General features: G+C 30.5%; 5 protein-coding genes and 1 long non-coding RNA gene across 11 annotated transcripts; 2 read left to right on the top strand and 4 right to left on the bottom strand.

The window, feature by feature from the left end:
* Window positions 1-1,346: 1,346 nt before the first annotated feature.
* Window positions 1,347-2,493, bottom strand: LOC128883975 (uncharacterized). The gene is made up of 3 exons (XM_054136894.1): window positions 2,083-2,493; window positions 1,918-2,015; window positions 1,347-1,858 (listed from the first exon to the last, which is right to left on the bottom strand). Exons 1-3 carry the CDS (start codon window positions 2,322-2,324, stop codon window positions 1,605-1,607), a joined length of 594 nt encoding a protein of 197 aa, XP_053992869.1. The 5' UTR covers window positions 2,325-2,493; the 3' UTR covers window positions 1,347-1,604.
* Window positions 2,494-3,177: 684 nt separating this feature from the next.
* LOC128884008 (protein YOP1 homolog) lies at window positions 3,178-4,546 on the top strand. Its single transcript, XM_054136960.1, has 7 exons — window positions 3,178-3,225; window positions 3,306-3,439; window positions 3,487-3,581; window positions 3,625-3,705; window positions 3,776-3,908; window positions 3,971-4,038; window positions 4,091-4,546. The coding sequence occupies exons 1-7, from the start codon at window positions 3,180-3,182 to the stop codon at window positions 4,191-4,193; spliced, it is 660 nt and encodes a 219-aa protein (XP_053992935.1). The 5' UTR covers window positions 3,178-3,179; the 3' UTR covers window positions 4,194-4,546.
* Window positions 4,547-4,643: 97 nt separating this feature from the next.
* LOC128884232 (uncharacterized) lies at window positions 4,644-5,502 on the top strand. Its single transcript, XR_008459299.1, has 4 exons — window positions 4,644-4,896; window positions 4,940-5,048; window positions 5,114-5,198; window positions 5,253-5,502. It is a non-coding gene; the product is annotated as an uncharacterized LOC128884232 (long non-coding RNA).
* Window positions 5,503-7,330: 1,828 nt separating this feature from the next.
* On the bottom strand, window positions 7,331-8,141 carry LOC128884292 (uncharacterized). Its single transcript, XM_054137580.1, has one exon. The coding sequence runs from the start codon at window positions 8,026-8,028 to the stop codon at window positions 7,579-7,581; it is 450 nt and encodes a 149-aa protein (XP_053993555.1). The 5' UTR covers window positions 8,029-8,141; the 3' UTR covers window positions 7,331-7,578.
* Window positions 8,142-8,187: 46 nt separating this feature from the next.
* On the bottom strand, window positions 8,188-16,719 carry LOC128884291 (uncharacterized). 5 transcript variants are annotated; one of them, XM_054137575.1, is made up of 30 exons: window positions 16,264-16,719; window positions 16,023-16,214; window positions 15,515-15,972; window positions 15,000-15,457; window positions 14,831-14,950; window positions 14,600-14,786; window positions 14,516-14,556; window positions 14,386-14,469; window positions 14,266-14,338; window positions 14,089-14,220; window positions 13,868-14,038; window positions 13,663-13,812; window positions 13,443-13,618; window positions 13,144-13,400; window positions 12,848-13,099; window positions 12,719-12,783; window positions 12,610-12,661; window positions 11,920-12,553; window positions 11,711-11,864; window positions 11,448-11,660; window positions 10,855-10,965; window positions 10,653-10,794; window positions 10,556-10,602; window positions 10,161-10,506; window positions 9,995-10,093; window positions 9,754-9,941; window positions 9,643-9,687; window positions 9,215-9,337; window positions 8,870-9,156; window positions 8,188-8,812 (listed from the first exon to the last, which is right to left on the bottom strand). In XM_054137575.1, the coding sequence occupies exons 1-30, from the start codon at window positions 16,445-16,447 to the stop codon at window positions 8,713-8,715; spliced, it is 5,541 nt and encodes a 1,846-aa protein (XP_053993550.1). In that variant the 5' UTR covers window positions 16,448-16,719; the 3' UTR covers window positions 8,188-8,712. The 5 variants fall into 5 exon arrangements, with proteins under 5 accessions (XP_053993550.1, XP_053993552.1, XP_053993551.1 ...); XM_054137577.1 differs by having other exon boundaries at window positions 10,161-10,410; XM_054137576.1 differs by having other exon boundaries at window positions 12,848-13,090.
* A 1,831-nt stretch (window positions 16,720-18,550) lies between these two features.
* LOC128883837 (dynamin-A-like) lies at window positions 18,551-22,909 on the bottom strand. 2 transcript variants are annotated; one of them, XM_054136623.1, is made up of 19 exons: window positions 22,711-22,909; window positions 22,244-22,651; window positions 22,039-22,188; window positions 21,803-21,983; window positions 21,594-21,643; window positions 21,404-21,542; window positions 21,278-21,362; window positions 21,062-21,221; window positions 20,927-21,014; window positions 20,771-20,856; window positions 20,566-20,723; window positions 20,401-20,512; window positions 20,199-20,351; window positions 20,109-20,154; window positions 19,948-20,034; window positions 19,196-19,388; window positions 19,045-19,148; window positions 18,927-18,999; window positions 18,551-18,871 (listed from the first exon to the last, which is right to left on the bottom strand). In XM_054136623.1, exons 2-19 carry the CDS (start codon window positions 22,490-22,492, stop codon window positions 18,808-18,810), a joined length of 2,178 nt encoding a protein of 725 aa, XP_053992598.1. In that variant the 5' UTR covers window positions 22,493-22,651; window positions 22,711-22,909; the 3' UTR covers window positions 18,551-18,807. The 2 variants fall into 2 exon arrangements, with proteins under 2 accessions (XP_053992598.1, XP_053992599.1); XM_054136624.1 differs by lacking the exons at window positions 18,927-18,999; window positions 19,045-19,148 and having other exon boundaries at window positions 22,244-22,909.
* Between the last annotated feature and the right edge of the window lie 12 nt (window positions 22,910-22,921).

Below are 22,921 nucleotides of genomic sequence, written 5' to 3'. Positions count from 1 at the left end.
GGTAAATAAAAATATTTATGGTCTTACTTTCAGTCCTTCTTCATGCTTCTACCACGCTGATTATTTGCAGTGTGCTCTTGATTAAAAATAATTCGCAGATTACTAAAACTCCTTCGTAGATTTCTCCAGTATTTTGTAACCAGCTTCGTCCTAGAATTTTTTACAAATTGGAGGGGATATGTAACTACAAGCAAACATATAACGTATGTGTACACTACAAGTGAATGATTTTAATCACATCCATTTTATATTTCTCGTAAGGCACTTTCGCGCAATACGTTATAAAATGTAATTAACAATTTTTTTTGCGAAAACAAAATCTGTGTTGCTTTTTACTGGTATCTTCTTTTTTATTCACATTTAAATTGAGTCTTTTTCTGAATCAATCATACGGAGCGAAATAGATACAACACTAATTTTTATTAAACATTTTCATTATCAAATAATTGTGTCGTACGAATGGAAAGGCTGTCTCTTATGATTTTAATTCGTAAAATTCATTTGATGTATTTTGCTACCTTTTAATGACACACAATTGGTTGGTGGTAACAATTAATAAAAAACAATTTCGACAGCAGTAGTCTACGCATTATAAACATTATACAACCTAGAATCTTTTTATTCAAAACCTGTACACTGAAACAGAATAGTTTTTTAAATAGCGTCAGTCCTATCATTTTTGTGTTTCTATAAAATCTAATTGTTTATCTTTCATGAATATATTGAGCAATAAACCATTAGACTGAGTTGTTCCAATTAGTTTATATACTGAGAACTCAGTGAAAGTATTTTTCATATTATACTTAAGCATAAAACATTGAATGTTATAAAATCCTGGTAAATTCGCATTCGCAAATATTAAATTATTTTGACTCCTATTATTCTTTGCAAAACAATTTCTAAACTCCTGAATTTTCTCTAGATAGCGAAACATCTAAGATAAATTATTCCTACACCTCATTGATTTATACATTAATTTCTTTGTTCAACATTTTGAAAATTTTTTTTTTTTTTTAAATTACAAAAATTATTACCTGTAAAGTGTATACAAAAAAAAATTAACAAAGAATAATTAAAAATTTATTTTAAACATTTGTCTTGTATATCGTTAAAATTATTTTCGAAGCAAAATATCTATTGCCATAATACAAAGAAATAGAAACTGATATATTTTCCATTTAAAAAAAAAAACAATATATTTAATTATTACTTTTTGTTAAACTCTACGAACATCTCAATAAAAATTTCTTTTTCTTGTGCCTCTATCTTCCACAGAAATTAATATTTTATTTTTTCTCGGTTAACGCATTTTTCTATTTATCAAAAGTTGCTCTGCAATTTCGTAAATACTTCAGTAAAAGCAAAGCATACATTGTCATTTTAAAAACACTTGTTTTTTATTCTACTGAAACAGAAAAAACGAAGAAAAAAAACATTTTTTTGACACGTAATAACTAGTAAAGAAAAAAACACGGGATAATATAAGCGGAACATATGCTATAGAATAATGTCTACAAACTAAGACTGCATAAAAAACTACATACGAAACACAAACAATCAATAAAAAGGTATTGGCAAAAACAAGCCAACACGAACAAATTTTTTTAAATTACACATTTTGAGTAGACTGTATGGAAACGTTTATACATTGATTGTTTTACGTCATCGTAATGCGATTCGATGAATGCAGTATAAAAATTATGCACGTGCTTCCAGCACAGCAATAAATTTATACTCAAAACTGCAATATAATAAAATGACAATTTAGATGAAATGTATGTGAGCAAAGCAAGGGCAAAAGAAACATTCAACGACTGTGTACGATCTCTCCAAGTAAGTACATGATGTGCTTTCAATGCTAAATGACATATGTTAAAGGTTATTAATAAGTAAAAAACGTTAACTATGAATTCCTACCTCCTGCGTTAATCATTTCATATGCCAAAACCATGTACTCTTCAATTGTTTTTTGACTTATAAAAGGTAGTGGCTTTGTGTCGGCAGGTCCAACATCACTACGACATTGAACAAAACAATTTGTTGTATTAAACAAGTCATAAATACATGCAGGAATCTAAGTACATTATTATCGAAACCGCAAAACCAAGCATCAAAGCAGCGAGACATCCCAGGCACAAAATGTTTAAAAGCGAAAAATGAAGAATATGAAAAAAAATGAATAGAATATTAACAGCGACAAATATAGCCGTTGTCACTGAAGGATTTTTCCATTGCAGAATGTCTTTCATATATAACTTCCATACATTCGATGAGTTACTCGTTTTCAACACAGAATCGGTTTTTAAATTTTTTTGAGAATCCATTAGAAATTGTTTTACAAGGATTTTTTCAATGATATTTCTTAGGTAAAATAGTTGTTAGTTAGAAATATTTTTTCAATAAACAAGTAGCTTTAGTAGTGGGTAAAAAGTTTGAATGAGACTAAGTAAATTTATTGTTCCGTTATCAACGAAATGATAAGAAAACTTAAGACACTTTTTTTTCTAAATTACCCACTGCTTTAAACAGGTCTGACTCAACTACGTCCCAATAAATACTTTGTATGATTTTTTTGTAGAAAAGACAAAAATTCCTCAACAAACTTTTATGTATATTCAAATAAAATTTCAGTAGTATAAGAAAATTAAATTGAGAGTTAAAGTGATGTAACTAATCATCTACACATGCTTATTCTTTTAAAGCAACGGTATCAATTCTATTAATGGGTTGTTTGTTAAATGATTGCATACATTCATGGAGTAGATGTCTTGTGTGCATACTACGACTAATTTCTCAACAACAAAACATTCGTTTAACCTTTTTCTTTAAAGAGTACAAAGCAAAGTTGAGTTCCATGTTAATTGAGTGTTTGGAATTTAAACAAAAATTACAAACTGCCGTAAAAATGTAACACACCAGCACACTGGTTTCTTAGTAAAACTTGTGTTTATTCCCTCAAATTTGTAAATACTTTTAATACGCAACAATACAACTACAATACTACCTTACAATAGTTCTTAGTTTTTTAACAATTTAATCACAAAAAAAAATTTATTAAGACAATAATTCTAAAAGGACAATTTTTGAAATACATAAAGACGTTTTTTTTTTACACAGCAAACGTCAATAAACATTTATAGTTCACCTGAACAAACCTGTTTTTCATAATTTGTTTTTTCATGCTGTTGAATCGCAATAATTGTTATCAAGAATCTAACTCTCAAGGTATTCTATTTAATTTGATCAATAATGTTCTGCAATTTTGTTTTTTATGACAATTAATTTTTGTCGACACATTGACAAAGTTTTCATGGATCAACGCAAGACTTATATGTATCGACCCGGATCCAATAGGTTCATTTCAAACACATCCGACTCTTACGAGAAATTCGTTACCATAATAGATCAATATATTAGCGATTTTTCTTTTATTCGCCAGGTATCCAATGATCAATAAAGCAAATATCAGTGGAATTTCTTACTCAGCTTTCCGCGCGATTTAATATCCGGCCTACATATATTCCCGTTTTCGCTTTATTAATTTTCTTAATCATTTTGGGCGTCTTTGACAGTTTCTTGACGTATATACTTTATTTGTGTATGCAATTATTAATTCTATTTTAGAAGCGCCACTGGGTTTTTTTATCCCGCATGGCAATCGTTTAAGGCGATTGAGAGACCTGAGAATAACGCTCATACTCAATGGTTAGAATGCCTACCAATACACTCTAGCTTCGTTTATCGTTTTCATCTTTTATATTTTTATTATTTTCAGGTTGACTTATTGGGTGGTGTACGCTTTTTGTACCCTCATTGAAATGTTTGGAGGTATTCTTCTTTCATGGATACCTTGTTACCATATTTTTAAAATCATATTTTTTTTTTGGTTGTTTTTACCACATTTCCAAGTAAGCTACTCGTTATATTCATTTGTTAACTAGTTTATTTCCATTAATATTCTTTTTTAAAGGGAGCAAGCTTTATTTACGCTCACTTTATTAGACCTATTCTTCTTCAGTACGAAATGCAAATTGACCAGTAAGTAATGCATATTGGTGAGTTACATTTTTTTTCTAAATTACTTTGGCAGGACGATCCACCGTGTAGCAAAAACAGCTGTTAATGTTGCATCTTCTATACAATGCAGTGATGAGATTATGAAAAATCCTAATGAGAGAACTCACACAACATAAAATCTCTGTAATATTGTTAAATTTTATATTGTTTAAAAGTCTATTGATTGTGGATGTACGCTGTTATATATAAAATATTTTTTAAAGTAGATTTTTTATCAAAAGCCTATATTTAAAAATGTTGTTTTTTTTCCTTTACTCGTTATGAACCACAGAACGACTTATTTTGTTCAAAACCATTTTGTAACACATAACAAAAACATGTAAAATACAAGCATTTTTTTTCTATTTCATGGCATTAAATACACTTCATTAAGCACTATTGAACTTGAGAAACTAGAGCACAAAACAACTATCTTTTTTGTAAAATGTACAACTAACCCGTTATATACTATGTCACTGTTTTACTTTATGTAGATCTATTAAAATCTACCTTCATTAAAAAAATATTAATAAACGCCTAACCATATTCATTCTCTAAACACTATTACTGTGTTTTCCTTCTTAATCCTGAAATTTCAGAATTAACAATATTATATTGTTGTTGTTTGTAAATTAATATCAAACTATTTATTGACTACCAGTGTTTCCTTCACCTTCAAAATAACCATTTATTACCTTTTATGTAGAAAGTATAAGACTAACAGTGTAGACTAGTTTGTTAAAAACTTTATTAACACTTTATTTTCACGGTAGTTTTATTTTTTTCTGAGAAAATTTTTTTTTAGTGTTTTTTCCCCGGTTTCAATTTGAAAGCGTAGAAGTTAGTCAATATTTTACCATGCATGCCAGACTTTGCTTACCAGGCGTTTTCTATCCTCGTTAAATTATTTAACTGGTTTCTATACTGTATGTTTACAAAAAAAATGACACACACTCCAATCAACGTACCAAAATCTTTTGAATCAAACAAACGTAATATAATTTTGTGGTTAAGCTTTTTTTTTTTTATTCTTTTTTATTATTTTAAATCAATTAAGGTGCAGGCATTTGCACAAGCTTTATGTTACTAGCATTTTCAACTGCTACTTGGACATTCTTTACTACGCCTAGGCGTACAGAATGGTAACACTGTTAAATCAAGTTTTGAGAATGATTATTTTCAAACTAATTATATAGGTATGACATTCTTTTGGACTACTCCCATCATAAACGACATCAATGCTGTTTTTTCAAATCTAAAATAAATCCATTATACAGCCTACCTTTTTTAAAGAAATTTGTAAAGTAACGTGAATATGAATGACTTTTAAAATAAAAATCTTTATTTTACTATAAATAAACAAAAAAGAATGTTTAATTTTTTTTGTTTTAATTAATTTTCTGATGTACCTTTGACGTGAACGTACAACCAAGTTTAGATGAACAACGAGTTTCCTGTTGCGCTAATAAGACCTATTCAACATAAATTAATGCTGTATATCTTACTATCTGTCTAATTATTTTGTTTAAATATTTTTTATAACCTATTTCGATACTGCTTCTAGCTACATTTTTAGAATCGGAAATATTGCTTAATATCTTCAAAAAATAATCAATATTTTTAAAGTTGAAAGTGTATTAAAAACGTGAGCATACATTTAAGTTGAATTATTGGAATTTTATTCATGTTAAAATGATTGATTTAAACAAAAAATTAAAATTAACTAAAAAAAGTTTTTATTCAAATAAAGCTTTTGTAATATTTCTTAATACATAGAAAATTTCATGTTGAATTTTTTGAAATACAATCATTTTAAACATATTATACATAACTGTCCAATTTTTATTCTTAATAGAAATAAACATAAGATTAACAAAAAATATAGTGATTTTATAGTGAAAGTTTAAGTGTAGAGATAAAAAAAAATAAGTTTGGAAACGTCTCACTTGTCTATGTTACAGTGTGCATCAATATAAATTTTTAAGAAAAAATATAATTGGTTTCCATTTCATAGTAACCGCTTTTTTAAAAAACGGCCTTCAGGTTTTCTGGTGTCAACCCAATCAACTTGCGTGTTGTATCATTTTAACGAAAATACCACAAGAAAAAAAAGGATATTGATAATAATTTATTTTTCAAGATAATAAAAAGTTATTTCACTACAATCTTTTTGAAAAAATTAAATTTATAATGTTTATTGTCAAAGGAGACGTCACAATGAAGAGTTTAGCAAATTTGTTTTGCTATAAATTATTGAAGTATCAGATTATTTTTCTTCAGTCTTCACACAAGCATTGTTTCCGTATGTGAGGTTCAATTTTATTTTTCAATTCAGCACAACAAACGAAATACATAGAAAAGTTATGATTTATTCAAAGATCTACATTCCATTCTAACGAAAAGATACAAACTAACGTATTCTCTTTTGTTTGCCTTAAAGCATTATGCTTGCTCATCTACCTATATATCTGATATTCATAGCATCCCTTAATGGTGCACAATAACACTTTTTTCTTACAACTCAAAATCTTTGTGAGTGTAAAAATTGACACTATTTTGTTTCAAAAGTATAAAACAAACATTTTTTACTTTATGTAAACAACGGATACTCTGAATTTGGAAGCGTTACATTATAAAGCATATTCTTTGGAGCTCACAATTCGGCATATAGCCTATCCCTGAAGGGGGGACACTGAGTGAAACGGCGAGTTTCGTCGTTGCCTAAGCGACTCATCAGTAAGATTTGGTTTCAACCTATTGCTAGACTGATTCCAGGCGTTGATGATTGCCCACTCCGAGAAGAAGATCCCTTCTTTCGATTTATGGGTGGGGACTGCATCCATTTAACGTCTCCGACGGTCGAGGGGCATTTTGCGTTCAAGTTTACAGTTTCATGAGATACTCTTCTCACCTCCGAATTGGGAACTTTATGTTACATTGTTTGGCTCATTATGTTAAATTTAAATACTTTGTAAAAATAAATCAACGACCAAAAAACAAGCCTTCCATTTGTGTAAAATTCTACAAACTGTTACGCATTGCTTAAAGTCTCTAAGGAGCTGTGTTGTCGGAGTAATTATAATTGTAAAACATTCTGTAGAAAAAATTGTGTCATTATACCTTACTTTATTTAAACCGTTGTTAATCGTCAACTTTTAGAAGCTCTAAATTCTTGCTAAGTATTCTACAGCAAGGTGAAAAAAATTTTTTTTAAATTATAGTACACCAATAGATTTCATTGCATAAAGCAAACATTTTAAACTGGACAAAATAAATAGCTTGAAAACAAAGAGCTTCAACAAAATCATCATTTACTACAACAGCTTAACTATTATGGAAAAAAAATTAGTTTTATCGATTCATGGATTTTATGACATCGAAAATTTTCTTTAATGTATGTGATTTAATTAACCAAAAGATTAATGTATGTTTGAAACAAATCTGTATATTGAGTTTCAGGTTAAGACAAACATTTTAAAATGAGCTGCTAACAAGAATTAAATAAATTTTTACACTAGAAAACTACAATCGACGACCACGACGACCAGCTTTTCGTCTAGTACTATCGGTAGGAATAGGAGTGACATCTTCAATTCTTCCTATCTTCATTCCAGAACGAGCGAGCGCACGGAGAGCGGCCTGTGCTCCAGGACCCGGCGATTTAGTTCCCGTACCACCAGTGGCGCGAAGCTTCACATGGATTGCTGTAACTCCAAGTTCTTTACATCGTTGAGACACATCTTGGGCAGCTAACATAGCCGCATAAGGAGAAGATTCGTCCCGATCAGCCTTAACTTTCATGCCACCAGTCACACGAACGATGGTTTCACGACCTGATAAGTCTGTAACATGAATGAACGTATCGTTGAAAGAAGCATAGATATGAGCTACTCCAAAAACATGTTCTCCGTCTGTAGCATAAGGGTAGTTTGCTGCGATAGCATCGGGAGCACGAGATTTTTTCGGAGCCATAACACCTATCTAGGACACAAAATCTCGTTAGATGTAGTCACAACACTATCCTGGCTAGTCTGCTCCATGTGGTACAGTCGTTAGAATTTTGACTCCCAATCGGGTCACGTTTGTGCCCTAACTGTTTCGCCGTGTCCCTTTCATCAGAAAACAACATAATTTGTATTTTATTTCATATCTTATTTCTTGTCTACATCGTTCACGAAAGTTTAAATGTAAAAAACGTCATGTTTACTTTATTACACAAAATTCTTATTGCAAGACGTAATGAAAAAAACAAATAGACATGGTTAAACAATTAAATCATTTGATGATCATTATCTTGATCACAATCTCTCGCCTTCTCGCTTTGTTCTAACTTTTTCACTTTTCTCTCTTGTCTTTTTTTTTGAGTTTTTGAATTGTTTAGCGGCTTTCCTCTCTTCAAATTTTTTTTTTGTATGAAAGATCCGTTTCGATTAATTTTAGCATTTCGACCCATTTTCAACAAAAGCTAAGTCATCTTCATTCCTTGTTTTACAGCAAAATTTTTAGCATGCTGTTGTCCCAAAGAAATTATTTCTGCAGCAGTTAAAACAAAAATGTAGGATAAATCCTCACGAGTTAATCACGTTGACTTTATAGTTATAAGTAAAAAATAATATTAAAGCAAGCGTAATAAGAAATTTAAATTCATAACGAAGTTCAATTAAAGTCCAAATATTTTGAAACCGTGAGCGAAATGTTAATATGGTGACCTAGAATGTATTTAAAAGATTTACAGCAAATTTTAACGAATGTCTCACTAAAACCAGGAAGAATTTATGAAAATTGATTGCACATTAAGGATACTATTGATTACCAGGTATCCTTTAAGGGTTTTCCGAGACATTCAAAAGAAAATTTACCAGTACTAATACTTATAAGACGTAAAAATTTAAAGTCTCCGATCCCTGATAGCTCCTTTTGAATGCCGCACGTCGCTAATTTCATGATTTCATCGGCTGTCACATGACAGAGAATTTTCATAACGTAGAACTGAAAAAATTTAGTTTCATTTGTCACGTAAATACGTCTGTGGAGCTTGGACATGAGAAACCCTTTGTTTTTCGCTTTCTCAGCATGTTGGGCAAGTGCATAAGCGGCATCCTAAATAATTGTGACAGAACTTCATTTGTTACAAAAGTGAAGAATAAATTTTGCGTACTTTAAAAGAAAGAATCCACTCAAATACATGTTTATTGGTGGTTATAAGTGTCTTTTCGTCAAAGGTTTCCAAAGAAGAAAGCCACTTATTTATATCCTTTTTCATAGCGCTTTTTTGCAGAACCTAACAAATAATTTCGTTGTAAAACAATTAGAATCTAGAATATTATACATAAATTTGGCTTATTTACAAGAAATTAATAAAGTAAGAAACTATGTAATTGCTGTAGCTTCACATTGACAAAAGAAGTGTGAGTCACATTTTGCTTATAAGTAAAACGACAACCTAGTAGCATTTCTATGATAATTTAGTAAATAAACATAAATACATTTAACCTCAAGAAAACCTCAAAACACAAGAAAGTTGTAATAACCAAAATTGAGATGAATACGACATGCAGTTGGTGAGACCGTTAACTAGTTCCTTACTTCTTTTAAATTGTAATCGCTGAGTAGTGCTAATAAAATCTCAATCTAGATACAAAAATATATTAGACTTTTTAAGTAATTAAGGTGAAAACTTTTATATTACGAAGTTACCAGAAAATCTTTATAACACATTATCAGAAACCATTGTTTATCCAAAGAGACAAAAAACCTACACACTGAAACCTGAACATCCTTTTGAGCGATGCTTATATCTTTCAACTTCTTTGACCGCAATAATGATACAGTATTATGACAATCAACTAGGAAAATCTTTTTTGCACTATACGTTCTAAGAAGACCTAAAAGTTTGAAACTGAAGTATTAACGACTTTAATTACTTAATATTACCGACCATTCATAGAATTTATGTGCGATTGTTCCGATTTGTGTAACTGCTTTATAGTTACATCAAAAGGCTCCATTGGATGAATGACATCAATTAACCAAGTATCTAAAACAAGAAAACACCATGAGTCAATCAAAACTCAAAATCATTTAATAAGAAAAAAATTGTATACTTTGAGTCGTTAAATGAATTTGATGTATTTTAACCAATGAACACTCTGGCGCATCACAGGTAAAGTTTAAACTGTCTTTAAAAACAACCAAAGCCCAGCAAATTGACGGAAACGGCGACTGCTGTATTTTATTGCCGCTTGAATTTACATGAGAGAATGGCTGAAAAAAATTATCTATTCGACTGCACAATGACCTCTTCTCGAGTATTTCTTGCAGACAAAAGCGTGCAGGAAATGTAAAACGTAAACCCTGTTGAAGGCTGCTTATAAAACGATAATCAGGGGCGACCATCGAATTAAAATATGTTCTCATACGATTGTACCAAAAAAACAGACGATTTGTTGTCTTCCACAATTTTTAAAAAAATAAAACAATTAATATGACTATTTCTTACATTAGATTTTTTTAAGGTTTTGAAATTTCCATCGGGAAGTTGACTGTCTGAACTTAATCAAATTAATAACTGAAGAGGTTTTATACAATAAGATTACCTTCTGAAACAGCGACGTCATCCATGTTAAAGATGTCTTCAAATTGACCTTCATCTACATTCAATTTATGCGTACAACTAGCATTAACTAATTTTATAATTTTTTCCAGAATTCGATATTCGTCTATCAAGGTTTCCGTAGACTGAAATAAAACAATAAAATGTTAAAAACATGGAAGTTTATAATTAAAAATTGAATTCACGTTTTTCTTTTTTTCTTCAGTATTCAGAAGGTCATGATTCAAATCATGATATGGAGAAAGAATCAACTCAGGAATATCTGTAGTGTTTTCCTTTTGCTCAGTAATTTCAATCTACAATTAAAATTAATGTCAATTTACTTTCTACGAGGGTAAAAAAAAAACAAAATATTGTCACCTAAAAGTTTTAAAAATATCTCTCACTTATAACCATCCTTCCATTACTTATTTTAATTATTACAAAGACAAAAATTAAATTAACGTTTTGATTCTTAATTAACCAGCAAAGCAATTTCAGTTACAAAAGTAACACTTTAACACTAACAAATTATTATTTAAAGAAAGGATTTTGAAGCTTAAGTAATTAGGTTTTTGGCTAAAAAAATAATGAGTAAGTTTCTAAAAAAGTACACGACTCTTATAATTATTAAAATCTAAAAAGTATGTATTGTTTCAATTTGAAGTATTCAAATTTTTTTTTTATCTAAAAAAAAAGAGGGCGTTATTTTTATTGAGAGAGTTATTTCTTCATTGTGAAAAATTAGAATAAAAACAACGACACGAAGGTTTAGCTTTGGGTAAATTTAAATTCTTACTTCAATTTGCATCAAACGTAAAGAGATAATATAATACAGTGGAAGATTTGGAACTTTGTAGGTTTTAAGAAATTCAAGGGACACGTCAAAAAAAAAAGTCTTGTCGAAAGGGAGACCAGCCAATTCAACACACGCTAACGCTTCAGTATAATAGCGTTCCACTCCCCACATATACATAGAAAGGTTAAATTTTAAAATCCAGTACCTCAACACCTAGAAAAAGAAAATAAAAACATATTTATGTGGCATGAATTTCGACTTACAGAACTAAGGCACAAAAGCAGCCATAAGGATTGTATGTTTAAAGAGGGTATAGCATACATGCAGGCTGGTCTACAAATATTCACTAATTCATTATCCAAGAAAGAGTCATTTCCATTCCAGTCACTATGCGCATTGTACATTTTGCATAACTCTCTACATAAGAAAAAACCTTTCGAGAACAATGTGAAATTAATGATGTTCGTTTTACTCTATTGATTCATCAACAGATTCACACGTCAAGGCTTCAGAGATTTGACAAGTCAGCAGACAATGGCAGGCAAATGGATCCAAAATCAAGCATGCAACAGTCAATTTATTGCATGAAAAAAAAAATTTTAAAGTAAATTTAATATCTGCTACAACACATATATTGCTACTGCATTTTAAAAAAGCAGCAAAACATTCAGGGACTATTGGATTTAAAAGACTATCTTTGCTAATAGGGAGAACACACAGATACCCAGATGGAAAAAGCAGTGCGATGGACATGCTAGTGTCAACTAAGACACTAGGAGTTGCTTTTTTTGACGTTTCATTCATGGACAGTAGAATACTTAAAATAACAACCGAATGCCTTTGTAGCATAAATTCCAAAAAGCTAAATGTACTTTGTAAACATCCCTGATCGGAATTTACTAATGTTCTCATATCAACTTGATACAACGGGTCACATATGTGTGTTACGTTTGGCAGAGAGAACCTCCACTCATGATTGTCAAAAATGTTTTTCAGCGGCTTGCCACTATTTTCCTTATTGTTTAATTTTTGTTTATATTTAATATACCCGTAACAATCACGTGCAATTGGTGGACAGAAAAAAGGTTTTTCTGTAAATTTTCTCTCTACAAACCAGTTTAATAGCACAATGACATTATAGCCGACTAAGACCAAAACTTACGCGTCTCCTTTGTCTCATTTGAATCTGTGTTAGTAATTTCACCCTCTGTTACCTTTACGCGTAAATACAAAAACGAAAAAGTTTTAATCAAGTTTTATCAAATAATTACCTTTAAAAAATTTAAATTATTCGAAAAGTACGGGATAAATATATGATGGTCGCTATTCTTTGTATCTTTCATGAATTTAACAAAACGAATTAAAATAACATGATCAAAACCATAATATACCCAAATTACCTGATACAGTTATGTCTGTAAAAAAATCATTCATTTCAGATGTTTCACTATTTGAGTCTTCTACGCTAGACATGTCCTCACCGTCAATGACGCTAGCGCACCCTGTTACTAGGTGCTCTGTGCTGGACGGTTCCAGATTACACGGGGTAATGAACATTTGTGACGTCGAAAAGCCGACTTTGTTTGAAAAAGGGTAATTTAGTGACAAGCTAGAGAATTTCGAAAAATCGGACCTAGCATCTTCTACGTTTGCTACAATTGGAATTGGTATATTTTGTGTTTAAAAAAAGACATACGCAACGTGAGATTATCCAATTTTATCATATTCTGAAATTTTCGTCTCTCTTCCTTTACTTTATGTAAATTTTCTTCTTTTCCTTTTTTTAATTTCAAGTAACTACGCGCTTGTTGTGATGTTGTCGTTGCAAGTAGCAAGCCAAAATTCCCTTTTTGACCACACAAAATACCATGTTCTTGGTAACATCGATAAAGCTTCGAAACGGACGTTGCCGCGATAAGCTCGACACTCTGTAAGCCGACTCGGTAAAGAACTCTACAACACTAGACTCATAAAAAAACAGATCAGGTCTCTCACTTTGCCAATCTTAATGTCATATATGGAATCTGAAGTATATTACGATACTCGGTCGAAGTTCCCAAGCGTAATAAAGGCAGAAAATTTTCAAGTAATGTTTCCAAAGGCCACCATCCAAGTGATTGTACTAGTTTTTTTGTCATCGTACCAAAACTAACAATAGTTGATTGCAAACTCTTTAAAAAGCATATTAAAAAATAACTTATACAACCATTACTACCTCAATGTCTCCTCGAGTAACATTAAACATTTTTGTGATAGATTGAATAGGGCAAGCACGAATCAAAGAAGTGCACAATAATGCAACGAATAATCTTTTGTACGAACACGTTGCCTCCCGATATTGTGCGCATTGGTTAGAAAGCCGTCCCTGGATACAGTCATTTTCTTATATAATGCAAATAAAAAAAAAAAATTTTGGAAACCTCAATAGCGTGATATTGAATAATAGATGTATCGATGCCCATATTTTCAAGGCTTCGACGATCGGAGTGTTCCAATTTTTCAATCATGTATCTCAACGCAGTCCAATTGATGTTGAAACTAAAAGACATTGGGCAGCAAAGGTAGCATAAATGGAGCTCAGAATCCAAAACCTGCAAACATTAGTAGCGCGTGTGAATTGATTAAAAAAAAATATGTTTACAATTTGCTTTGATAATTGATCCGCCTCAACATAAACAGAAAAACCTTCTTTTGGGTCTAAACCAGAAAGGGCAATAGCTCGACCTTGCATTGTAACTTCAAGATAAGTACGTCGTATTGTTGTAAAATATATCTAATTCAATGACAATGACTAAATTTTATGGCAAAGAAATCATACCTGATTAGTTTCAACTAAGTACTGCAAGGCCGAAGACACATCCACATTTGAATCCGTAGAACGTATTGTAGACCTTCATATCAGTTGTTTGCATAATGCTTGGGATGAGGAGTTTATTACTTGGAACGATTGTAAAAAAATAAAGCACTTTTTTCTATCATAGTCAGTGGTATACCAACATGCTTTGTACCAATGTCATAAACTCTGCGCTTAAATTAATTTTTAGTTTTTATAATAAATTTTCGTTTACCTCGCTCGTTTAAATTGTTCAGAAAGGCAAACAATCAATTCCTACCATAAACAAATATATTTATGTTATTTTTACGCGACATACCAACACGTAACGAAGAAATGAAGATGACAATTCGTTTTTGATTGGATTACTTGTTTTTCTTGGAATATCCACAAAACCCTGCATTATGTTTCGGCATGCCTTAACATCTTTTAAATTACAACATAAAATTGACACGCCAAGCATTCCGCTTCCTGAACGCCCCGCTCGCCCTGCCATTTGTGTATACCTGAAATAGATTCAATTGTATTTAAGATATAATGCATTACATACTGCGTAGATGTTAAAAAACTGTCCCCAATATATGGTGACTTTATGATAACATAATGAACTGGTAAGTTGACGCCCACCGCAATCGTTGAAGTAGCGCATAAAATATTAATAGTACTATTACTACCATACGTTGAATCAAAAAAAAAATTGTATGTAAAACAAGGTTTACCAAAAAGCAGCCTGCAGAATATTTCTCTCCTGAAAGCTTAACCCTGAGTGATGGTAACCTATACCAAGAATAACAAATTTTGCCATTTGACACGATCCTTTCGATGTAGAATACGCTGCCTGGCAACTCAACAATTCATCGCATAAGTTTTTTTGAGCATCACTTGGATAAGGATTTATTAAATTTAATATTCCATTGGTTAAGCATTCTGCATATAGTTCAACTTGACGTTTTGACCTTCCAAACAAAATAGTACTACGCTTCTCCTTATAATTTTTAATTAATAAATCTAATAGATAAATTTCCTCTTTTTTAAATAAATTTAAAAAAAGGCTTAAATCCGATTGTGATAAATTCGACAATGATACATGAATCGGTTCAAAATAACAACAACTACAACAAAAACCTTCCTTATATATTTCCTCAGTATACTTATCGGAAGGTATTTTGCAACAACCCTAATACAATAATTAAAATATTAAGTAGAGATCAAAATTTGAATTTGTTATTTTTACTTTATGATGTTGATGTTTAAGCTCCCACAATCGGGAATTACAAAAAAGCAATTCTGTTAGTGTTGAGGTGCGCTCATTTGTCTCAAAAACCTGTGCATTTAGCCAGTTTCCCAAATGCACTAAATTTGGTAGTGTTGCAGACATTGCAACTATTTGGAGAAAATTCCGATTGTTCAAAGAGAAAAATAGCGACATGCTAATCATAGAATTAATTAAAGCTCCTCTACCATCCGGTGCTTCATCAACAAGGTGCAGCTCATCAACAACCAATAGGGTCACGTAATCACAAAGCACACCCATTCGAGCTAAACCAAATACTAAACTATGCGCCTTTTCTATGGTACAAAGAGCTATGTCAAAGCGTGCGGGAAAGGTATCCCAGTCAGACGATGTGAGAGTTTCTATTGTACGAGTAACTGATAAAAAAGATTTTTGGTGAAATACTTCAACTTTAATATCTGAAGAAAAGAAAGTGTCAAAAATCAAAATTTTTGATTGGTAAAATCACCTTTTTTAAACAATTTTTCCAAATATTTCTTTTTTTCAATTAAAATTGTTACATAAGGAAAAACAAAAATTGCAATTTTCCGAATGTTATTAACATTTGCGAGTTCATTATCCTTGAATGACGCTTTGCATGTCCCTTCAAACAAATGCTTAAAATGACATAGTGTTATAATCTCCGCTATCAAGGTCTTTCCTATTGTTTAATCAATGAAAATGAAAAGTAAAAAAAATAATTTACATACCAGAACCTGTAGGGGACGAATAAACTAAATTTTGTTTCAATTTGTCGTATTCGTATTTCCCTTGGAAAAAAATGGTCAGACAACGAATTTGCCATGTGTACAAAGTTTCCACACCGGTATTATTGTAAACTTTAGTAATATACTCAGGGAGACACAGTGTGCGAATAACCTCCGACAACTTCATTAGTATGTGCACCGTTTATTATTGTATTTATCGAAATAAATTACAAGATTCCAAATCATTTTATCACAAAGTATATTTAACCTTCTGCGTAGGAAAACGTCTTCGTATTTTTTAGAAAAGCATTTAACTCAGAACTAAGCTTATTTTAGTTTCCAACAACACAGAATACCTGTGTCATAAACTTTGTTCTGGAAGTGCACTGACATTTTTATAAACCACATCCCAGACGTTTAACTACCAATTAAAAGATGAGTTAGTATTGAATCAAGTAATTTTTTTCATAAACAATATATTTCACAAAACTCTATTTTTTGACTTATTAATCTTGTCAAACTAATAATTGTTAAAAATTTTAATTTATGTTTTTCAAATAAAACTAAACAAATTATTGTTTTAATTAATAATTTCATACAAACTGCATTGATTGCATTAATCATTAATTACACTTATACACTATGACGAACTATCATGAAATTCCACTAACAGTCATTCTCTGCAAATAATTTATGCAATAGTGTAGTGCTCTAATTTCGTTTTCTTCCAATTATGTTTTTTTTTTCCACACCCTTTTTTTAAAAAAATCAATAAAAATTACAATAATTAGTGACCAAAGATAACCGTTGTTATGCCGAGCCTAGTCTTTAATTCGTTACTAAAAAAAACTTGTCATCCACCAGTTCAACGCCTATTATATTTTTTGAAACGCAAAAAAACTGTTTTAATGTATCATATTTTCTTTTCAAAATAGAAAAACGTTAAAAAATGCAGCATTAAAACAATCGATTTTTTTGAGTGTAAATTAGCATCAGTTTCCTTTGTATACGATTGAAAAAACAACACTATGGAGCCTTGAACAACGGATCATGAAAAAAATTTTTTTTCTTTTTACCCCCATTGTAACTACATGTTTAAATATTGAGCACACATAAGTAAACGTCAAATTAAAACCACCAAATTTCTTTTATGCCACTCATTGAAAACAATGGATAATTCAAAACTAGTCTGCTGTATTCAATTGAAATACCATAAAGTCAATTTGTAGACTGCATATACGAGTAAACGTTAAGTTTCTTGTTAGTGTAAAAGTTATTAAACGAATTTGCTATGCTTGATTTTTTTGCCTTATAGCTCATTCCTCTTTGTTATGTCCTATTGAAAAGTCTTTTCTTTGTATATTTTTTTTAATCTACAATACTAGGTATTTATCTTTAATTTTTTTTTTTTTGTAACATGTAAATCTTAAATGGAAAAATATTTATTTTGCATATATCACAGCTTAGTTTTTTCTAGCTGTTTATGAGTACTTGCTTTAAAAAGGTAAAAAAAAGTTCAAAATGCTTCATTCATGAAGGATCACTGAGTGGTGGTTCTTACCCGTCTTCAACGATACGTAGTTCTCCACTTGTTTTTTTTTAATGGAATTGTACATAATCCCTTAAGTTTAAAAACTTTATGCACAGTACAACTCTTTTATCTTTTTTATTATATTGAATGCTTTTATTAAAGCTTTAATAAAACAAGAACTTCTTTAGTTTTTAGAAAACAGAAGGTGATTTTTAAAAGTTATATTGCACAAAATCTTCTTTTTCTCAATAGAATGCTTTTCCAATCTTCACACATTTCTTTTTGAAACCCATACGGGAAGAGCACAACGTTACATTACTGCAATAAATAGAAACTTCTCATTTAAATAGATTTTCAGGATTCGGTCAATTTTCTATTTTTTTTCGTAGCACTTCACCTTTTTCTTTTTATTGTACGCCACTAAAACTTTACAACACAACTCAAGAATCAATCATACTAGAAGAATTTATTATATAAATGACATTTTTTAACAAAGTTCTATCGAAATGCACAATAAATCGGCAAGTATACATTTTGGTGTTGGTTCCATCAAAAGAAAATGCCCGCGTACACCATTTTCATATAAACCAGAAAAATAATTTTCTGCGGGTCTTAATTATGTCAATTTTTTAAATATAAAAATAAAGAAGAAACCCAACTATAGTTTTTTTATATTTCACAAAAAATGTTTTGGCTTGTTTTATCAACGGGAGTTGATCTAAAAACTATCAAATCACAATTACTTTTGTTTATAATTTTATATGGTGCAAGCAGCGCAAATTTTTTGTTTACTTTAAAAGTACACAATAAAAAATAATGCTTTATATCATGTACCCAATTTGAGTTTAACAAATTATTCTTCTTGTCAAAATTGAAAAAAAGAGTTGATGCAACAAGAAAATTCAGTTGTTAATTTGTCTTTGATCATGCTAGTGAAATCATCACCATTTAGTAATCTTTTTATGTTGATGCAGCAGTCATTGACTCAAGACAGCAATTTAATTGGATGCTTTTACTTATTCAATCTCAATACTCTTAGTAAATGTTTCAGTTAATAGTTCCAAGGCACTAGATAACATTCTGAAAAAAAAAAAATTCATTACACGAAGAGAAGTAATGAAACACTTGTGTTTACTTCAATGACCCACAACATTGTTTTCTTGCTGAGCTAATGGCAGAATCTTCCTTTAAAAGAAATTGAAAAAGCTCTAGTAAAAATTTAAATGCAACTATTCTATAAAGGTTCAAACTACCAGGTTTGTAAAGCTGTGCTATCAATTCTCGATAAATGGTGCTTTTTATAGAATTCACCATAAGATGCATAATCGTTTTAGGGACATAGTCACATATATTTCTTCTACATTTCGCCACAATATTTTTCTATAACCTCTTTAAAAAACTTACTTTACTATATTGACATATGCTTGTATTAACAGCTTCATTTTATCTAATTCAGCTTTTTCTCCGTCTGACGTTAAAGGAGGAAGACGCAACAGTGTAGGTATTCTACCCAAAGATAAATTTTGAGTTGTTTTATCCACGCATAACGTTTGTAGCGCCAAATCATTTTCACCGGGTGTTTGAACTGCTTTTACTTCTGTCAATGCAAAAAATGTATTTTCGTATACGACAATGCACCTGTTAAAAGTCTATATACCATACCGCCTAAGCATTTACTTGTTACATACCCAAAAAAAAACAATATGTAACAATATCATGAATATATCAAAGTATAACGCACACAAAGTATAGGTTTCAGCAAATACGAAATTGAATGCATTAAAAACAAAAGTTTCTGGTATTTGCGCATGCAAAAACATAGAATACTTTCACAGACGTAAACAATTAGAAGGTTTTGCAAATTTATTAAAAAAACCTAGTGTTCTTATTGATTTGTTATATTTTCTATTAACAATAAAATAAAATTCTTCATAAATTGTTTAGCACATGATGACATAATATTTATTCCTTCTTTGTCATCTAAATAAAGTTAGAATATATGTCTATGTCAATGAAAATTAGAAACAATGATAAATTCTATAAAATGCAAATATAGAAAGAAATTTAAGAAAATGAGACTTAAAGCCAAGAAAAACACAAATACACATATGCACTAAAGTAATGGGAAACTAAGCAAGGTTTTATGGGGTACTTACTTATGTTAATATGAGGTATTGCAGGATGTAAAGGATTAAAACCAAGGCTAGTTGGCGATGTATGAAGTTTTACGATGCATTCATGAGCTTTTTTTTTTCGACATTTATTCAAATGACAATATACAAAAAATATGTGTTATTGGCATTCAAATCTAGGCTACCTCGACAGAAATCAGGGTGATTTGTGTTTATATAGGCAGACTCCATCTAAACGCAACATGCTTCAAAGTAAAGAAAGTAGTTTAACATACATCTATAAGTGTAGATATCATGTTTGTTGTTGGTCCTAACCGTCTTTCAAGTAATTCGTAGACAACCTTAAGAATGTGAGCATGCAAAAGATCAAAGTGCTGCTTTGTTGCAACACTACAAGTTGCGATAATATGCCGCAACTCCTCATAAACCTTAGAAACAATTAAAAAAATAAGTGTTTTATCGGAAGAAATAACTTACATAATCAGCGCATTGTAATGCAGGTGCTTTAAATCGTTCAACCTGCTTTCGAACAAGTATTTCAAAGGCGGCATCGGGAATGAATAACGGTGACTTCGGACCTGCTGCAATTCTACAAATTATATGCCAATACGCGTAAAAAAAAATCAACCCGAATGACAGTACCGTATAACAGTACGAATTTCATCGTCTTTTAGTTGACAAAGGGAGTCATAATTAAAGAGACTTTTAGTAAAGCACTCATGAAATATATAACGCAAACGAGCACCTCCCACTAATTCTGAGTGGGTGATATTATAGGTTATTGTACCATCAATAGAGTTCTGAAACACAAAACATAAACAGTAACGTTTTTTTTTATTTTAGATACCTGAAAATCACACGAATATTTGTAAAGATATTGTAAAAGTAAAGAACCATCATTTGATTTATCGGATGAAATCTCTTCTCCTAGTTCTTCATATATTTATTGTAACATATAAGCAACACTTGGTGTCTACTTTAATAAGTTAAATGAACAAAATACCTTTTTTTTGAGCCTCCAAGTCATTAATAAGTGTTAACAGTTGAATCTTAAGCTGCGGCACTTTTTTTTCAATATGAGTTAAAAACATCTGAATACACAACTCAGAAAGAAGTAGTTAATTATACTATAAAATACTTTATTTAATGATTCCATTAAAAACCCGATTCCACAACGATGTTGTATCGAGCTATACGCAGTATTTTTAGAAAAAAAAAATTTTTCTTCTTTAATAATAGATGCAATTCCATCTTTTTTAATCATGCTTCGTTCGCTTGGACATACCACCCCTATATAACTAATTCAATAGTTGATTGCTACAGTGTCATCAACCATAACAGATATTTTTATTACCCTCTTTTCAATGGATACCGCTCGCCAGATAATATGTCTAATGCATTTGTTTGATTATCCATTAAATCACATTTTGTTATAATGCCTGTAAAAAAAAGTAAAATGATTTTTACTTTTTTTTTCCACCTAATGTTCGCTCTCCACTTGGATCTACTTCACGAGCCAATTTCAATGCGTCTGAATTTGCAATATCAACATTTGCAGCACTTATAGCTAGAATGAATGAATTTTCGTGACTAATGTAAGTCTTCATCAAGTTTAATATCTACAGCGACCAAAACCAAAAGATAAAAAGCACTAACAAAGACTTACTAACCTGAACTTCGATGTCTCCTGGCTGATGCAATAATGGAATCTTAATTATACCTATAAATTAAGCATGCTTATAAAAAAAATTTTGAAGAAGACAAAATTAGTATTTAAAATTTTTCGCAAATGACAATTGATTTTTTCCATGTAAACAAACAATAATTTAAAAGTATACCATTAAAAAGTTATATATTTAAAGATGATTCACAAAGATACCTGGTAAATCGATGAGAGTTATATCAGCAATACGAGGAGAATAGATTCTAAGCAATATCGGTTTAGGGCTAATGCTGTTAGTTCTTCCAAGCAAACGCTCTGTTTCAGAGATAATTTCTTCACGAATCAAATCAAAGTCAACATAGATTTTATCAGGTTCATGGAGAAAACACCCACATTCCTTAAAAAAAAATCTTAGATTTTAACATAATGATCAAATTGTTGACTCTTGTTACTTTTTGAGCTATATCCATTGAAAAATTTATAACAGAAGCCTCATCTAATAAAAAAAATTGATTCTCTTTCAGCTCAAGAAAAAGCCGGTCTTCATCAATTAATTTAAGATATTTCAAATATGGAATATCGCAGGCTGTAATTATTTTTTTCTAAGAAAATAGCGACATTTAGTTATTTTCATAAAACAGAATTTTTCGTACGTACTTTGTATGCATTTAAAACAGTTGTAGTATTTTTTAACTGAAGTATTAAAGGTCGCCTTGTTACCATTCCAGTTCCCTTTGGCAAAAAACTTTTTCCAACGAGACACTCTAAAATCGAGGATTTTCCAACAGACTGTGACCCGACGACAACGATTTGAGGAAGATCCAATTTCAAGCTATTAGAAGTATTCACTTGAATTGATACTGTTAAATCTTGTAATTGATTGATTATATGTAAAACAGAGTCCATTATTCACAACCAATATTTAATAATGGATATATTGTTTTTAGGTAGACTTTATATAACATTTTCTTTGCTTCGTAAAAATATCATGCAAAGACATGAGATATTATAAAAACCTTGTGTTTTTGACTAAACTTTTATTGATAACCTAGATAATTACCTAAACTTCGTATATGAAAATAAATGTTTCAGAAAAAAGAAAGAAACAATTTATAACAACATACTAGATATTTAAAGTTTTTTTAAAGAGACACACGATTTACGAAAGCAAAGTTGAAAAAGCAAAGAAAATACAAATGGTGTCTGATTGCAAATAAGAAAAAATAGTGTTAACTATTGGAAAAAAAATGAAGAAATATAAATTAAAAAAATGGTTAAGTTATATATGGTATGATTAAAATAGTTGTGAGCGAAAAAAAATATTTAGACTAACTG

Source organism: Hylaeus volcanicus, unplaced genomic scaffold (genome assembly GCF_026283585.1).
Source record: "Hylaeus volcanicus isolate JK05 unplaced genomic scaffold, UHH_iyHylVolc1.0_haploid 12237, whole genome shotgun sequence".
In the NCBI taxonomy this organism is placed as follows: Eukaryota; Metazoa; Arthropoda; class Insecta; order Hymenoptera; family Colletidae; genus Hylaeus; species Hylaeus volcanicus.
The sequence above is the reverse complement of the archived record's forward strand: the minus strand, read 5'-3'. Positions and strand labels throughout refer to the sequence as shown.

What these genes read in the sequence shown, in the direction of transcription:
- LOC128883975 (XM_054136894.1), bottom strand. Translation starts at nt 2,324, where the DNA reads ATGGATTCTCAAAAAAATTTAAAAACCGATTCTGTGTTGAAAACGAGT. An exon ending in TTTGCGGTTTCGATAATAAT is followed by an intron (nt 2,016 to 2,082) that starts GTACTTAGATTC and finishes TCAATGTCGTAG; the next exon opens with TGATGTTGGACCTGCCGACA. An exon ending in TGAAATGATTAACGCAGGAG is followed by an intron (nt 1,859 to 1,917) that starts GTAGGAATTCAT and finishes TATGTCATTTAG; the next exon opens with CATTGAAAGCACATCATGTA.
- LOC128884008 (XM_054136960.1), top strand. Translation starts at nt 3,180, where the DNA reads ATGCTGTTGAATCGCAATAATTGTTATCAAGAATCTAACTCTCAAG. An exon ending in ATTTTTCTTTTATTCGCCAG is followed by an intron (nt 3,440 to 3,486) that starts GTATCCAATGAT and finishes TTTCTTACTCAG; the next exon opens with CTTTCCGCGCGATTTAATAT. An exon ending in AATAACGCTCATACTCAATG is followed by an intron (nt 3,706 to 3,775) that starts GTTAGAATGCCT and finishes TATTATTTTCAG; the next exon opens with GTTGACTTATTGGGTGGTGT.
- LOC128884292 (XM_054137580.1), bottom strand. Translation starts at nt 8,028, where the DNA reads ATGGCTCCGAAAAAATCTCGTGCTCCCGATGCTATCGCAGCAAACTAC.
- LOC128884291 (XM_054137575.1), bottom strand. Translation starts at nt 16,447, where the DNA reads ATGAAGTTGTCGGAGGTTATTCGCACACTGTGTCTCCCTGAGTATATT. An exon ending in AGTTTTTTAACATCTACGCA is followed by an intron (nt 14,787 to 14,830) that starts GTATGTAATGCA and finishes AATCTATTTCAG; the next exon opens with GTATACACAAATGGCAGGGC. An exon ending in ATAATTTAAATTTTTTAAAG is followed by an intron (nt 12,662 to 12,718) that starts GTAATTATTTGA and finishes TTACGCGTAAAG; the next exon opens with GTAACAGAGGGTGAAATTAC.
- LOC128883837 (XM_054136623.1), bottom strand. Translation starts at nt 22,492, where the DNA reads ATGGACTCTGTTTTACATATAATCAATCAATTACAAGATTTAACAGTA. An exon ending in CAATGGATATAGCTCAAAAA is followed by an intron (nt 21,984 to 22,038) that starts GTAACAAGAGTC and finishes TTTTTTTTTAAG; the next exon opens with GAATGTGGGTGTTTTCTCCA. An exon ending in AGCACAGCTTTACAAACCTG is followed by an intron (nt 19,000 to 19,044) that starts GTAGTTTGAACC and finishes AATTTTTACTAG; the next exon opens with AGCTTTTTCAATTTCTTTTA.